This window comes from Talpa europaea (genome assembly GCF_964194135.1).
Source record: "Talpa europaea genome assembly, chromosome: 5".
NCBI lineage: Eukaryota > Metazoa > Chordata > Mammalia > Eulipotyphla > Talpidae > Talpa > Talpa europaea.
Window position 1 is genome coordinate 68,032,897 of NC_140071.1, and position 18,008 is coordinate 68,050,904.

The 18,008-nt window shown below is 35.3% G+C and overlaps 1 protein-coding gene across 2 annotated transcripts in view; it reads left to right on the forward strand.

The window, feature by feature from the left end:
* The window catches only part of FER (FER tyrosine kinase), a gene marked incomplete at both ends in the record, with an annotated part of 433,549 nt that overhangs the window by 16,020 nt on the left and 399,521 nt on the right, over positions 1-18,008 (forward strand). For both annotated transcript variants that reach the window (XM_084234011.1, XM_084234012.1), the window contains one exon: positions 11,249-11,422. In XM_084234011.1, coding sequence (XP_084090137.1) covers positions 11,249-11,422 — 174 coding nt within the window. The remainder of the gene's footprint in view (positions 1-11,248; positions 11,423-18,008) is intronic.

Genomic DNA, 18,008 nt, shown 5'->3' on the forward strand with positions numbered 1-18,008 from the left:
ATATATACTTCAGGTATAATGAACTCAGAATACTTAAATTACTACCTGTTTACGGAGTAATGATTTACCTCACCACACATCTGTTAATTCAAAGGTAGAAAGCTTGATGTGCTTTTCTAAGACATACAGTTTTTCATCATATGTAATTTTCTTTTTTCAAAACTGAGTACACTGTTTACTTTTTTTTTATACACTGTGTTTTCACCACAGATTAACTGAATGAATCTACCTCCACTAGCTTAAGAATAGGAAGTTTAGCATTTTTTTTTTCCACTGAGGTAACTTTGTTTTTTTTTTTTTTGTTTTTTTTTTTTAATTTTTTTTTTTTAAAGTTTTTTTTTGTTTTTTTTTTTTAAAGAGGCACGTATTTTATTTATTTGTTTGTTTATACAAGCACTGGGTACAGTCAGAAGCGCGGGAGGGTGAGAGAATTCACCAGAGCCAGAGCGGGGAGCAGAACAGGCAGAAGGACCGAAGTACACTGCTGAGGGGAGCAGCGGGCGGCAGGAGAGGTCTGCGCGCCATGTGGGACCCTCCTCCGGTGGCCGGGAAGCAGCCGGGGATTGAACCGGCACCGCAGAGGCCGCAGGGAGCTTTGCAACCCAGCGCTCAACCACTGCGCCACCGGGGAGGCCCAACTTTGGTTTTTATAACCACTGTCTATGACTTAGGGGAGTAGGTTCACACCTCCTCATATATAAGTGACACAAAGCACCCATATAGTTTTGACAGTTTAGGATTTATGTTGATTATTTTATTTTAGTTATTTTTTTGAAGATTTATTTATTTTTATACAAGAGCTGAGTACAGGCCAGAGGCATGGGAGGGTAAGAGGATTCACCAGAGACGGAATGGGGAGCAGAACAGGAAGACAACCCAGATATACTGCTGAGGGGGGAGCAGTGGGCGAGGCAGGTGAGGCATCTGCCACACCATGTGAGAATCTCCCACTGAGGCTGCAGACAGTTCCACATCGCTGTGCTCAACCCGCTGCACCACTGGGGAGGCCTATGTTAAGTATGTTAGAACCTTGTGATGCTATTTGGTGTATGCCACTGATCTCTTTTTTTTTGGGGTGGGGGGAGAGGATATAAAAGAATAAAATTTCTGTAAGTGGTATAATTATTCCCTCTTTTTGTTGTGAAATAAGAGGTGCATTTACTTCAAGGAAGTGTTTTGGTTGTAAATGGCACCAAATGACATTTAGAAATTCAGAAATTTTTTTGAATTGATATATCTGAGGAAAAAATAGCATTATATATAATTAATAATTTTATGTATAGTTTTTAAATATATATATTAGCATTCTGAAAAATGTTCTGTAAGTTACAAATCTCATACCTGTAATTTTGTTTCCCTGGCTATAGGGAAATAAATATATACTTGCTGTATTACTATCTATTATTTGAAGTGGTTCTATTTCTTAATTATCCAGTGTGGTATAGTGATCTATTAGATAAAAAGAAAATGACATATTTCTTGATTGTTCTGTTTAGGGAGATTTGAAGTGTGGGTATTATTTTAGAAACCAAGCATAGTGAGAGACCACTTTCATTTTCATCTTCATTTCTTCTAACAGCATATCATATCAAGAATAACTCACTAATCTTTGAGTAAATGAACGTCTTGACTTTAGATGTTACTCATGTTATAAAGTAAGCAACTTAAAGGAGGTAGAAAGCTTTTTACTATGGTTCTTTGCCTCCAATTTAATGATTAAATGCTAAATATAGATTACTACTAAATAAAGTACTCAATACAATGTACTGAGTAAAGATTATTGTGTAATTTGCAACTAGTTTATAAAGTAACCATCAGTTTAGATTAATAGTGATTCTCAAATTATTTTTTAGATATAAGGGTTTTTTTAGGTTCCCATTTTTTTGTACCCTCTGAGCATCCTAGGTTGTCAATCTAGCACACCAAGAGGTGTGCATCTATGCTCTTATCTTTGTTAGCTCTGTGATCTTGTACAGATTAAATATTTTCTCTTCAACTATTTATAAGATAGATATTTGCCTCAGAGTGCTGACATACGAGATATACAAGAAAACCTATGAGTGTACAGGAGGAAGATAATGTCATGAAGATGGAGCAGAGGGTTTTCTAGATAAAGTTAGCTTTAGTAGGGGTGGAATTGGGGAGAAGTAATGGAGGACTTCAGCCCCTCTGTTATATAGGATGTGAACTTATAAGACAACATTTATTTGGGAGTGCTCTCAGTATACAGTTTGCTTCATATCTTATGGAAGCAAAATGGGGTTTTAACTTTTTTTTCAAGTTGTCTATTTTAGGGAATTTATTTAGTAGAGTAGTTGGAATAGTTAGTTGGATGGGGGAGGAAGAAAGTAGTTTGTGTTTTAAATAAATAGTGAGTTGAAAGAGCTAATCAAGGAGATTTGGGGGATGCAGGACTTAGGGAATAGCAGATGGAACAACTTTTTTAGGACATGGATGGGGAATGGAATGGGATGTTAGTAGGATGTAGTACAGAAGTAGAGAGGTTAGCAGGAAGTTGGCAAACATTTTAGAAGCCCATCTGTAATTTCTTATTTTCTTTACAATTTCCAGTTAGGCCAGTGCTGTCTTAATGGAGAGCTCCTAGAGCTCTGTCTATCAAAGGTATCTTCAAGGAGTTTATGAGGATGACAGAAAGGTAGGAAAAAAAAAAAGAAAACACAGGGTGTGAAGGTTTTTAATTCATCCTCTAACTTTTGGTAGTAGAACTGCTGAGGTTATTTGATTTGCTTCTGAAGGATAAAAGGTGATTCTAGCCAGATTTATTCTGAGAAGAAAGAGAAGAATGCCTTTTAAGTTCAAGAAGAACAAAAGCAGTTGAGAGGTGCTGAGTCTAAGAAAATGGGAACGAACAGTGTTGGGGGAAAAAAAGGTAATTTAGTTTCCTTTCTGGCCTGATCTGTGTTCAGATATTTAGACTTAAACTTTTTAATAGCAATATACTGGTAGTTATGTGGTTTCCAGAAATGACACTCTTCTTAGACTGGACAATAACCTAGTTAATGCATCTCAGCCTATTTGGTGTCAGTCTTTAGAAAGTCAGTGTTGGCTTCATTATGTTGATTATATTTATTTTAAAAATATTTATTTAATTTTGTCTGCTTAGTATTTTTAGTAAGAATACTTTTGGTTCTGTTATGTTTGCTAATCTACCAATTTGTAGTACTTGAAATAACAGTGGCTTAAAAATTTCAACCATGCTATTGTCAGAAAGCCCTTAACTAAATAGAGAGGGTGAAATTCCCTTGACACTGAAACACATTTTTGATTCAGATCATCCATCTTTATTTGACTCTTTAAAAAGCTTCAAATCAAAACTTCCTAGAAATCTGATTATAGAATTGATCTGATTAGAGGGGAAGAGGGACGTGTGGAGAGCAAAGCGTAGCTATCCTGATACTGTGGGTTTTTCCCTCTTGTTTCTTGTACTTGGGGTCACTGAGCATCTTCAATCTGTGGGTTTTAAAGTTTTCATCAAGTTTTTATTTTCAGTCTTTATTTCTTTAAGTACTTTTCCTGTCTCCCCCTCTGTCTCCTTAAGGTTTTCATAAGAGATTAATATAACTCTAGAAAATGTGCTACAGCTAAGTGGTGTCTCTTCACATTTTAAATTTTTTTTCTCTCATTTTCAATAGTTTATATTGTTGTATGTTCTTGAATTTTGTTGTGAAGGCACAGTTGTCTGAAAAGTGTTGAGCCTTTGGATCTTGAATTTAAGATTTGTTAGTTATTACCAGAATAGTGTTAACTCTATGGCTAATTACTCCCCACCACCAAAGTAATTTTTGAGCACTCCAAACCCTACATATTATTAGTTTTCCTGCGTGGTTGGTAGGAATGGGCGTTATTCCCAGCCACATGTGAACAACAGGTAGAGTTTCCTCTGATCTCTTTACTTGGTTCTCTTCCTTCTTCAAGTAAACAGTTTCCCTACAGACATGCTCAAATGGTCAACTTCTTGCTGAATACTTAAGGGGGGGGGTGTCTTTTTGTAATTTCCAGGTTCTCTCTCTCTGTACTCCTGTCCTCCTCACTTTTCTGTCCAATTAATTCTAACAGCCTTATTTGCTCAGACTCTTTGTCCTGTCTCAGCCCAGGGATTCTGCTGTGGTCAGCTTCAGTTTTGCCTTCTTGTGTTGCAGCCTCTCTAGTCAGTTAGTCTAGGCAATTGTAGGAGTCATACTGTTTATTTTCCTTCTCTCAGTGATCTCTGTCCTTCAAAGGCTTGTATTCAGTATGAAAGCTGTTGTTTTAATAAATTTTGTGCATATTTTGGTTGTTTCAGAGAGAAGGATGAATTTGATCCCTGTTACTCTATCTCGGCTGATTTCATTTTTAAAGATTTCCCTTTTAGCATTTTATTTCTCTTTTGGTAAGGTGTAATTGGCATTTATGATTCAGACTCTTGATTTAGAATTCAACATAATTCAGATGGGGTGAGACTTTGCATTATTATTAAATAGTAAAAAGTAAACATAAGCTGTGCAGTGCCAAGAGAGCTTTTTTTTTTGACCTTTTAATTATGCCCCTTCCTAAAATTCTCTAATTTGATGCTGTAATTAGGGTAAAATCAGACTTTTTACTCTGACTTTTAAATCTGATTTTCATTCTGAACTTATACCTTGGATTTCTTTCCTGCATTTCTCTTAGGAAAGTACCTCCAGGCAAATATCTGGGATCATTTTAAGACTTATCTTTGAGATTAATCTCCTGTGCTGTGGTTATCTAGTTTGAAACTAGAATCTTCATACATTATGTCCAGTTTTCTAGTTATTTTCAGTGGAAGGATGAGTTTGATTACAGTTACTCTGTCATGACAAGAAATCTCTTACTTGAATTATTAATGATTTTATCTCCCTTTTCTAGCATTGTTCATAGCACAAAGCAATTATGGTCAGTGATTTCTTCTGTTCTTCAGTTTATTTCTGACTATGTTAATATGCACAATTTGTTGATAAAAAATTGCTACTATGGAGAAATATAAGCAGTCCATGTTTCATAACTGTTTGCTACTGTTTATACCTCAATAGAATACAATAGTCTAACATTTGAAATTTTTATTATTTAGACTTTATTCCCCCAAATTAAATTAAATTAGTGATTTTTACCATTTTCATGGATGAGCTGCTAATATTTTCACTATTACTGAGCATATATTTTATATTTTTTCATGATGAAGTAATGTTTAAAAACTATTTCATGTTCTGTATTATTTTACTGTAGATACAGTTTTGGCTTGTGAAAAAATGCAGTGTTCATTTGTATTTATTAGAAAGGGCAAGTTTCTACACTTAAAATATTTTTACTCATAGTGTAAAGTGATTAGATGGATTTCAGAAATACTGTTAAATGACACAGTTGCCATGCAACTATCTACTTTTATATTCTTACATTTTTAAAATATATGTTTATTGAAGTAAGGTTCATTTACAGCACTGTATGTTTTAGGGGTATAGGTTCACACTTCTATAAATATAACGCTGTATCAGCCCACAAAGCACCCATAATTTTCCATCATATTCCATTCAACCCCTCCGACCTTCTCTAGTCCCTAATATTTCAATTCTTCAGTCAAATTTCAAAGGTTTGTTTTGTCTGTTCCTTTACTTTGTTTTTCATGTTCACATCAGTAAAATAAGCCAGTATTTGTTTTCATTCATTTTCTTTATTTCCAATTTGAAAAATACTGGTTTATTTTGTTTTTGTTTTTCTTAATTTTTTTTTTAAGATTTATTTATATAAGAATGGGGTACAGGCCAGATTCGCGGGAGGGTGAGAGGACTCACCAGAGACAGAGTGGGGAGCAGAACAGGCAGACTGGTGAAGTACACTGCTGACAGGAGCAACAGGTGCGACAGGAGAGGTCTGCCATACCATGTGGGACCCTCACTGGCCTGCCAGCCAGGATTGAACTGGCGCTGCAGAAGCTTAGGACAGCTTCACAGCATACTGCTCAACCACCTGCGCCACCAGGGGAGGCCCTGTTTTTCTTAATTTTTTTTTTCTTAATTTTTATTTATTTTTTTTATAATAAATTTTATTTTTATATTTCCCATACAATTGTAATCCCCTTATTTTGACCCCAATCCCTCCCCTCCCGCCCCCTACCCTCCATAGAGTGTCTCTGGTTCATAGTTTTTTGTTGATTTTGATTTTCACTTTCTTATAGTTATTCATTTTCCTGGTCCCTTAAGTTTCCTAGATTCCTGCTATGAGTGAGACCATCCGGTATTTTTCTTTTTCTTTCTGGCTTATTTCGCTGAGCATGATCCCTTCCAGCGCCATCCATGTTGCTGCAAATTGCATGTGTTTATCTTTTTTGAATGCTAAGTAATATTCCATGGTATATATGTACCACATCTTCTTGATCCACTACGTGATATTCACATCAAAGACATCTTTATAGACACATCACCCAAAGCAGTGATAGTGAAGGCAAAGATAAACAGCTGGGCCTACATCAAATTAAAGAGCTTCTGCACAGCAAAAGAGACAATAACAAAAACAAAGAGAAACCCCACCAACTGGGAGAACATTTTTGCACACAACACTAATGACAAAGAACTGATCACAAAAATCTGCAAAGAGCTGATGAGACTCAACAACAAAGAAAATAATCCTGTCAAAAAATGGGCAGAAGAGCTAAAAAGAAACTTCTCTGAAGAGGAAATGCAAATGGCCAACAGGCATATGAAAAAATGTTCAACATCACTTGTAATCAGGGAAATGCAAATCCAAACTACCATGAGATACCATCTTACACCAGTGAAAATGGCACATATTAAAAAAACTAGCAACAACAAATGTTGGCGAGGGTGTGGAGAAAAGGAACTCTCCTGCACTGTTGGTGGGAGTGCAAACTGGTCCAACCACTATGGAGAGCTGTGTGGAAATTTCTTGACCTACTAAACATAGAGCTCCCATATGATCCAGCAATTCCACTCCTAGGTATTTACCCAAAGGACACAGAAACATCAATTCCAAAGAGCACCTGCAACCCTATGTTTATAGCAGCACTGTTTACAATAGCTAAGCTTTGGAAACAACCCAAATGCCCAAAAATAGATGTTTTTCTTAATTTTTAATTCAGGTAATATTTGGATACTTCCATCAGGTGTTGACACCATAGTGCACCCACCACCAAATCACCATTTCCATTAACATTGTCCATTGTGCTTCCTTTCTTCTTTGTTCTTACCCCTTCCCCACCCACTTCTTGATGCTTCAGTTCTGTTGTCAACTTTCAAAGGCTAGTTTTTAAGCTTCTCTTTATCTGGCTCTTAATCTAGTTACTTTAAATTCAACATATTAGTGACACCATCCAGTACTTATCTTCCTCCTTCTAACTTATTTCACATAGCATTATCCCCTCCAACTATATCCATCTTGCTGCAAATGGCATGAGTTTATCTTTTATGATCACTGAGTATTACTCCTTTGTGTATAGCATTTGGGCACTTAGATTGTGTCTATAATTTAGGTATGATACATAGTACTGCAGTATACATGGGAGTGCAATTTTCCTTTCAAATTAGTGTTTTTGAATTTTTTGGTAGATGCTTATGAATGGAATCACTGGTTAAAATGACAGATCCATTTATAATGTTTTGAGACACCTCCATCCTGCTTTATATAGGGGCTGGATCAGTCTGCATTCCCACTAAGATAGGAGGCTTCCCTTTTCTCTGCAAACTCATCAGTACTTCATGTTTCTGGTCTTTCCAATGTGGGCTATTCTCACAGGTGTGAAATGTTATCTTATTTGCATATCTCTAACAGTAAGTGATGATGAGCATTTTGTCATGTGCCTGTTTGTAGTCAGTATGTCTTCTTTGGAGAAGTGTCTGTTTAATTCTTCTGCCCACGTTTTTTTTTTCTTTTTTCTTTTCTTACATCATTGTTCATCTTTGTACAGTATTTGGTTTTTCCTCTAAGGTGTAGCCCCCATAGTTTTCCCACAACTATGTTAACCATGAACCATCACTGCAGTCCTTTATGCTCTTCCTTCCCCTATTTTGATCTCTCTCCTTCACCTTCCCTTGCTGTCTTCCTCAGATCTATGGTCAGCTTGCAAGTTTTTTTTTTTTTTTCTGTCTTTTGTTTGGTTTCTCTATATTCCACATAAAAGTGAAACCATCTGATATTTATCTTTTTCCTTCTGACTATATTGTGCTTACCATAATCCTTTTAAGTTCATCTTTGTTGCTGCAAATAGCACGAGTTTATTGTTTTGATTTCTGAGTACTATTCCATTGTATATATATATATACCATAACTTTTTGATCCATTCGGCCGTTTGGAGCATTTAAGTTATTTCCATATTTTAGCTATTGTGAAAAGCGCTGCAATAAAATAGGAGTGCAGATTTCCTTTTGAATTAGTGTTTTTGTATTCTTTGGGTAGATTCCTAGGAGTGGAATGGCTGGATCATATGGTAGATTCATGTTCCGTGTTTTGAGGAACCTCTCCATAGCTTTCCATTGTGATTGGAGCAGTTTACATTGCTACCAGTAGTATAAGAGGGTTCCTTCATGTTAGTTGATTTCTTTTGCTCTGCAGAAACTTTTTACTACGATGTTGTCTTAAATGTTTATGTTCTCTTTTGTTTTCCTTGCTATTGGTGATGAATCTAATTATATTCACTGAAATTTAGATGTGAAATGTTTTGCCTTTGTTTTCTTCTATGTATTTTGTGTTTTCGCATTTTAAATCCAAGTCTCTTATCTTGAATTGGTATTTGTGTATGTTTAAGATAGTGGTCTACTTTCATTATTTTGCATGTGGCTGTCTAGATTTCCCAATTGTTTATTGAAGAGGCTTTCCTATCACCAATGTTTATTTGTAGGCCACCCTTTTGTTGAAGATTAACTATTCACATTGATGGGTATTTATTTCTTGGCTCCCAATTCTATTTCAATTGTCTGTATGACTGTTTGTGTTCCAGTACCATAGCGTTTTGATTATTATAGCTGTGTATTATTGTTTGAAGTCTGGGAGTGTGGTACCATGATTCTTCTGTTTTTTTCATCAAGCTTTTTATAGATCATTGGGGATGATTTATGGTTCCATATAATTTTCAGTAATGTTTTTTCTATATCATTGAAGAATGTCATTAAAACTTTGATAGGGACTGCATTGAATCTGTACATTGCTTTTGGTAACAGGATCTTTTTTTTTTTAAGTTTTATTGAGGTAACATTTGTTTATATCATTTTTTTGTTTTTTAAAAGTATAGGATTCATAAAAGTATAGGATCACCCACTTCTGTTGTTACCACACTGCTCTCACTACCAAAATACTCATAGTATACCAGTGCAGTACATTTAGCTCCCTCTCCTTGACACCTTAACTTTTATACTCCACTTTCTAGAGTTAGTTACTAATTCAGCTTGATATGATTGTTTGGTTTTTCTTTATTTCTCTTATAAATGACACCATTGGGTATTGTTTCTATCCTTGAATTATTCCACTTAGTATAACCCCTCCAACTCTATCCGTCTGGCTGCATATGGCAAGAGTTTATCTTTTTGATAGCTGAATAGTATTCCATTATGCAAATATACCACATCTTCCTGACCCATTTGTGTATTTGGGCACATTGGTTGTTTCCAGAGCTTGAATATAGTAAATACTGCTACACTGAACATGAGAGAGCATGTGTTCCTTCAAATTAGTGTTTTTGTATTCCTCTGCTAGATAAGTAGGAGTGGAATTGCTGGGTTACATTGCAGATCCAATTTCAATATTTTGGGAGACAGCTATACCATTTTCCATAGGAATTGGCTCAGTCTACATTTCCACCAACTGTTTATGAGGGCTTGTTTTTTTCCACATCCCTGCCATCTTGTTAGTTGTTTTCTTGGAACCTATTGAGAAGAACATACGATTTTTTTTTATGTTTTCCCTTATTGATGTGATTAATTACTTTCAATATTTATCAGCTGTTTAACTATACCTGTGCCTGTGGAATGGATTTCCCTTTGGTCATAATGTATGATCCTTCTAATTCATTTTTGAATGTGTTTGCTAAGATATTGTTGAGGATTTTTGCATGTGTGTTCATCAGATACATTGGTTGGTAGTTTTTTTTTTTTTGAGGTATCTTTTTATGGCTTTATTATCAGTGTGATATTGGCTTTAATAAAACATGTTTGGAAGTATTCACTCTGTATTTTGCATATTTGAGCAGGAGTGCTATTACATCATTTTTGAAGGTACTGTCTGTTGTGGGTTGTCATCTTTGTTCTGTGATGTCCTGGAGGTGCCCTTGTTTTGCCCCAAGTTATAGCATCCTCTGACTCAAAACCCCTTCTGGGGTACTTTATTCTACCAAGAGTGAAGCAGAAAACCTCTTTTGATACCATCTTTCTCTCTCTTTATGGATTGTGTGTGTGTGTGTTTGTTTGTGTGGGTGTATCTCTTAAACATGGATCCTCCCTGACCCTGTTTAGTCTCTAATGATTGTTTTTGAATAGAGTTTTTAAAGTAGTCTATGCTGAATATACCTATGTTACATTTTTCAGTATGTTATGAAGACTAAATACCAGATAACTTTTTCTCCCAGCACTGTTAAACTTACCACTGTGTCTACACTGTTGAAACAATGTATTGTGTTGGAAAAACCATTGAGGACTTCTGGTATTTAGTAAGAAAAGAGGGTAGATGGAATTCCAGATAACAATAGCATTTAAGATATAAGCAGCAAAGGAAGAACAATTGAAAAATATTTGTTAAGAAGGGGTGATGACAAGTCAGTTATGTTGGAAGATCAGAAGTCATGTATATAGTGAATATTTCAAGAAGAAATGAGTCAGCAGGACCAGGTGTCACACAGAGACAGGTTAAGAATGAAGATGGGTGAATTTCTGTTGTATTTGACCATTAGGAAATAGTAACCTCAGAGAAGCATTAGAGTGTGGTATGCAGAAACAATATATTAAGTGTGTTGAAAAACATACTATATAAAATAAATAATGCAAAAGTAGACTCTTAATCACTTTGCTAATATTCTATAGAATCTCTGATTACTGAATTTTTAAATACTTGAAGATGTTAATTATAAATCATTCATTCCTAATTGCACAATTACCAGAAAACTTTCATTTTAATAATTGTAATAATTTGTGTGAAACTTAATATATATTTTAAGTTCTTAAACACTTAAAGCACAGCTAAACAGAAACATCTAATACAATAATTAATTTAATTTTTTTATTATTATTTTTTAAAGTCTTGGCTGCTTATGATTCAGCAGACGGAACAGCTTAGTAGGATAATGAAGACACATGCAGAAGACCTAAATTCTGGACCCTTACACAGGCTTACCATGATGATCAAAGACAAGCAGCAGGTGAAGAAAAGTTACATAGGTGTTCATCAGCAGATAGAGGCTGAGATGATCAAGGTTTGTCTTTCCATCTTGGAATTCTGATTTTAATTAGATTTTTAAATTCAGTGAAATATTTTATTGTTTGCTTTTAAAATTGTTTAATCATTGTTTTATGAAAAAAGGTTTTGATGTTTCTCATATATCTGATTTTTATTGAATATAAGAAATTATTGATTATAAGATACACTGTTAGTATATGTACTCCAATGAAATGAAAAATATACTGCAAATTGGCCTCCCTGGTGGCGCAGCAGTTGAGCGCTGGGCTGCGAAGCTGTCTGTAGCCTCTGCAGTGCCGGTTCAATCCCCGGCTGCTGGTGAGGGTCCCACATGGCGCACAGAACTCTCCTGCCGTGCCCGCTGCTCCCCTCAGCAGTGTATTTCGTCATTCTGCCAGTTCTGCTCCCCGCTCTGGCTCTGGTGAATTCTCTCACCCTCCCCCACTTCTGATACCCAGTACTTGAATAAATAAATCAATCTTTAAAAAAAAAAGAAAAATATGCTGCAAATTAAATTATGATATAATGCTTCCCTATCACAGTTTTTAATTTTTCACTGAAATATCTCATTTAGGCATTTAATATTTGTATAATGTAATATACATATAATACATATATAGGAAAATAAATTTACTATGTTTTAAAATTTTCTTACATTAAGAGCTGTCTGCTAAACTTTTGACATTTTTTTTTAAAAAGATTTATTTATTTATTTATGCAAAGCATAGGGTACAGTCAGAAGCGCAGGAGGGTGAGAGAATTCACCAGAGCCAGAGCAGGGAGCAGAGCAGGCAGAAGGGCCGAGGTATACTGCTGAGGGGAGCAGCGGGCGGCAGGAGAGGTCTGTCGTGCCATGTGGGACCCTCACCGGCGGCCGGGGATTGAACCAGCACTGTAGAGGTTGCGGGCAGCCTTGCAGTCCAGCGCTCAACCGCTGCGCCGCCAGGGGAAGGCCCAACTTTTACATTTTTTATTTTGAAATGTTCATATGCATAAAGGGAGAAAGAACAGTAAAATGAACTCACATCCATTCACTCAATTATATAGTCAATTAAAAAAGTTATTTGTTTCCTCTTTCACATTTTTTCCTACACTTGATCAGTTCAATGAGAATTTTAAGTAACATTTATTTAACCATGGCATTTTTAATATATGTTGCTAACATTAGTGCTCTTAAAATAAGGTGTATTAACATTATCCCACCAAAAACAAAACAGTAATTCCTTAATGTTATTAAATATCTTGGCTGTGCTCAACTTGATGTTTAAATGTTTTCTTATAGTTAATTTATTTGAATCATCATTGAAACATTGTCCACATTGTCCATTCTTTTTAAAATGTCATTTGTTAAAGAAATTCAATATTTATTTATTTATTTTAAAAAGATTTATTTATTTATACAAGAACTGGGGCACAGGCCAGATTCACGGGAGGGTGAGAGGATTCGCCAGAGACGAACGGGGAACAGAACAGGCAGACTGATGAAATACACTGCTGAGGAGAGCAGCGGGTGTAACAGGAGAGGTCTGCCGCACCATGTGGGACCCTCACCAGCCGGCCGGGATCGAACAGGTGCTGCAGAGGCTGGAGACAGCTTCACAGTGCTTCACAGCTTCACACTTAACCACCTGCGCCACCAGGGGAGGGCCAAGAAATTCAATATTTAGTTCTAAGGGATTGAATGCCATTCTTCAAAGATACAGAACACACTGTACTGAAATTCATATGGTACTACAACAGACCCACAGAATAGCTAACAAGGACAAAACAGGAATATCCCAGACTTCAAAAAACACTAAAAAGCTGTAATAATCAGAACAGTATGGTGCTGTAACAAAAATAGTCATACAGACCAATGCGTAAGCTCACACTTATACGGACACTTAATCTCAGACAAGGGAGCTGATGACATTTGTTGGAATGAGGAAAGCCTCTTCAATAAATGGTGTTGGGAAAACTGGAGAACCACATGCAAAAGAATGAAGTTAGACCACTATCTCAAATTACACAGGAATATAAACTGAAAATGTATGAAACACTTGGATATAAAACTTGAAACCATAAAATGTGTGGAAGTAAATATAAGCAAACCATCTTACGACATAGGCTTTAAAGATTTCTATTTGGATTTGTGCCACATCTTCCTGATCAACTCATCTATCCCTAGGCACATAGATTGTTTCCATAGCTTGAATGGCAATGAAAGCAAAGTGAATATTAACTATTGGGACCACAAACTAAAAAGCTTGTGCACAGTGAACAATATTATCACCCTATCAAAACAGAAGACACCCTGTCAAATGGGAAAAAATATTTGCAGACCATACGTCTCACAAGGGATTGATTTCCAAGATCTGCAAGGAAACTCATAGGACTCAACAAAAAGAAAAGTCAATCAAAAAAAATGGACAGAAGAGGCTAAATTGACACTTCTCCTAAGAAGACATAGAGATGGCCACATGAAAAAATGCTCATCATCACTTACTGTCTGGTAAATGCAAATCAAAACCACAGTGAGATACCACCTTAAACCTGTGAAAATATCGCATATCAAAAAGACCCGAGGGCCTCCCTGGTGGTGCAGGCAGTTGAGCGCACAACTGTGAAGCTGTCTGCAGCCTCTGCAGTGCCAGTTTGATCCCTGCTGGCCTCGGAGCAACCCATGTGGCGAGTGGACCTCTCCTGTCTCTCCCGCTGTTCCCCTCCACAGTGTATTTCGTCAGTCTGCCTGTTCTGTTCCCTGCTCTGTCTCTGGTGAGTCCTCTCACCTTCACGTGCATCTATATAAATAAGAGCCTGTATCCCATGCATCTGTATAAATAAGAGTCTGTATCCTGGCTGTTGTATAAATAAAATAAATCTTTTTTTTAAAAAAAAAAGACTAGAAACACCAAGTATTGAGGGATGTGGATGAAAGCAAACCCTGTATTCTGTTGGTGAGAATGTATACTAGTCTATCTCCTATGGAAAATAATGGAGGTTTCTCAAAATATTAAAAATGTACTTACTACTTGGCCTGGCAACTCTGTTCCTAGATATTTATTTGAATACTGCAAAAACACTAATTTGAAGGGACATATGAACTCAGATATTCTTTGTAGTACTATTTATAGTATTCAAGCTATGGAAACAACCTATGTGTCTAGGAAAAGATGAGTGGATCAGGAAGATATAGTACATATATACACAATGGAATATAACTCACCTATAAAAAATACCATTTCTCGTTATTTGTGACAATATGGATGGATATTTAAGGCATTATGCTAAGCAAAATTTCAGGAGTTAGATAAATATCAGATGGTCTCACTTACATGTCGAAAATAGAGTCACAAAACAAAGGGTCAGATAGAACCAAACCAATAATAAACCTTAGAAATCTGACTATAGATTTGAGACTACCAGTGAGGTAGAGATAGGGGTGGGTACAGAAAAATGTGTGGATACAGCACAATGGACTATGGTAGAGAACTTTAGTTTTTTGGTATGGGTGTTGTGTGGTGACAATACCCAAAGTGACAGATTCTATACTTCTAAATCACAAACTACATTGTAAATCAATTTTACTTCTTTAAAAATAATTGAAAGAAAAACATTAGATTTCCTTCATTTTGGATTTTTTGGTTAGCATCTTGTGACGTGATTTCACATTTGCTTTCATGATTCAGTTTTTCTGTGGTCTGGAAATTATATGGAGAGGGTTTATAATTATCTGGCTGTTAATTTTATTTATGAATACATCATAGATACTGGTATAGACTTCCCATTGTTTTATATATTGTTTATCTTTTTGTGATTTTAAGTGTGAGTAATAGTGTCCAGTTTTGCCAGACTGATATATCTATTTGAAAAGTTTTCCTTCGGCCTTTTATGGAATAGTTTTAGAAGCAATTGATGTTTAGTGTTTAGATCCATTATTTCAGTTGGAATTGTAAAATGGCAGTATCTTTTTGTTATTATTCCTAATGTAATGGTTAGCTAGAATAATTCAACAAGAGTTTTTCCTGAAGTATAGTTCGTATAGCAAAGTTCTTGTAATTAATCTGCCAGCTTGCAGAATAATGAATTCGTAACATCAAAATTTAAGGTAACATCAAAATTCAAGGCTTCTAGTTCTCTTCCAGCATAAAAGAAGTTTGGAAGTTGCTAATCCAGTCTAACAGTTCTTTTTCTTAATTCTAGAAGAAAAGTGAGGTCTCAGGGCAAATGGCAGCTGCCCATGTGGAAAAGAGTAATTATACAGTGAATCACAACTTATCTCAGCAAGTTTCCTTGTGAACTTGTACTGATTGTAGGAAAATTTGAACTCTAACTGACAAATTCTGGAAACTCAAGGTGGAAATTTCTGACAGTTATAAACTCTAGGAGCACCAGGTCATTCAGTGTGTCCCCATGTTTTAGTGAATTTTCCTTCCCAGATCTCTACTAGACTCTCACAATGAATATCAGAGCAAATTCCCATGCTTCTAGAAGGGGACAGGTCCTACTTTTACACATACCAGAGTACTTTGTTTTTCTTAACAAGGTCAGACTTAAGGAAAAAATGTTTAACAGAGCCTAATGCACCTAAGGAAAGGAAAATACCTAACTTTGAACCATAGTATCTATCCTGTCACAGGGGGGAAGTGGGTACTGAAAAGTATGTGTGCAATTTACAGTCCAGAGGCCCAAGTTCAGTAAAAGACTGAGACCTCATTATAAAACTATAAAATACTTACCCTTCCTTGACAACTAAGCACCACAATAGTAAAGGTTCATTTTCCTTGGTCTCTTTTATCTAGGATATCATACTTGGCAATTAAGTCAGTAACAAAGCACACCAAAAGGTAAAACTATTGGTAGTGCAAGAACAAGCATAAGAAGAAGACATGTCAGGGATATTGGAATTACTAGTTTGAGAATTTAAAACAACTGTAAATAATATGCTAAGGGCTCTAATGGATACAGTATACAGTATCTAGGAATAAATTCTAATTTACAAGAATGTAATCAGGAATGAAAGTCTTAAGATCAAACAAAAAGAGAAGCTAGAGATCAGAAACATTGTAATAGAAAGGAGACTACTCACAGCTGAGGAAACAGTCTCTAAATGAGGTTATATCAATAAATATCTCCAAAATTAAAAAGCAAAGAGAACAGTGGCTGATTAAAAATGAACAACATATTCAAGAACTGTGAGACAACTACTAAAGTTATCATATATACCTTTTTGTATATATTAGGAATACTAGAATGAGAAGAAAGAGAGAAAAGAACAGAAGAAATATTAGAGACAATAATGTATGATGATTTCCCCCAGATTAATGCAAGACACCAAACAATAGATCCAAGAAACTCAGAAAACATCAGGCATAATAAATCAGAAAAAACCGTACACCTGGGCATACTGATTTCAAACTACAGAAAATGAAAGATACAGAAAAAATTCTGAGTGAAGCTTGAGTTAAAATCATCTTACATATAGATGATAAATATAAAAATTATATCTGCGTTCTCAGAAATCAGGCAAGGGAGAATGGAGTGAATTATTTAAAATGTTGAGAGAGAAAACCCACTGGCCTAAAATTTGCACCCTTAAAATTATTCTTAAAAAGTGAAGGAGAACAGGAGAATAAAGACTATCTCAGGCAAACAAAAATTGAGGGAATTTTTTGGCCAGCAGATTGAGAATGAAAATGATGTGTGTTAGATGCTTGGGTCAAGATAAAGAAAGGAAGAGTCTTAGAAAGAGAAAGAATGAACAATATTAAAATTAAAAACTTTTAAAAATTTCTTATCTAACAGAAAACAGTTTATTGACAATAGTAGTAACAAAAATGTATTTGATTATATGTGATCATGAATATATTGTGTATGTCTTTGTATTCTTATGCATGCTTATATAAAAGTAAAATGAATTATGACAATGATGCTCAGGATAGTAAAAAGCAATTAGGGTTATTTTGTTATTGCAAGGTATTGACTATCGTGAAGTCATATATAGTTATGTGAACATGAACTAAGATAGTTATAAATGTATTTTGTAAACACTAACACAACTACTAAAACAAATAAAGTATACTGTTAAGAAATAAGAGAATGGATTCATATAAAATGCTTAATTCAAACAACAAAAGACAGAACAAAGACTGGAAGAGAAGAATAGGATCAATTAGCTGTCAGGCTAACAAATAGGAAATGTGGAAATAAGGTAACTATTAATTGAAATATGTTAATAGTTTGAAGGCTGATGTTCTAAGTGAACCAATTGATAAGAGATTGTGATGGATAAAAGCAAAACCCATCTATTCATTGTTTTCAGGAAACCCATTTAAAATATTAAGGCAGTATTACTTAATAGTAAATGAATGGAGAAGGAGATGCCATGCTAACACTAATGAAAAGAAAGCAGGTGGAGCTATATAAATTTCATCCAGAGAAGATATCAAAGTAAGGCATTTTGTTAGGGGTAAATAGGGGAATTCATAGTGATAAGGAGGTCAGGTGTCCAAGATGACTTAATCCTTATTGTGTATTTGTCTAACAGTATAATGACAACATACTGAACTTTAAAAAATCGATAGAATTGTAAGAAGTAGGTGAATATTACAGTTTGAAACTTC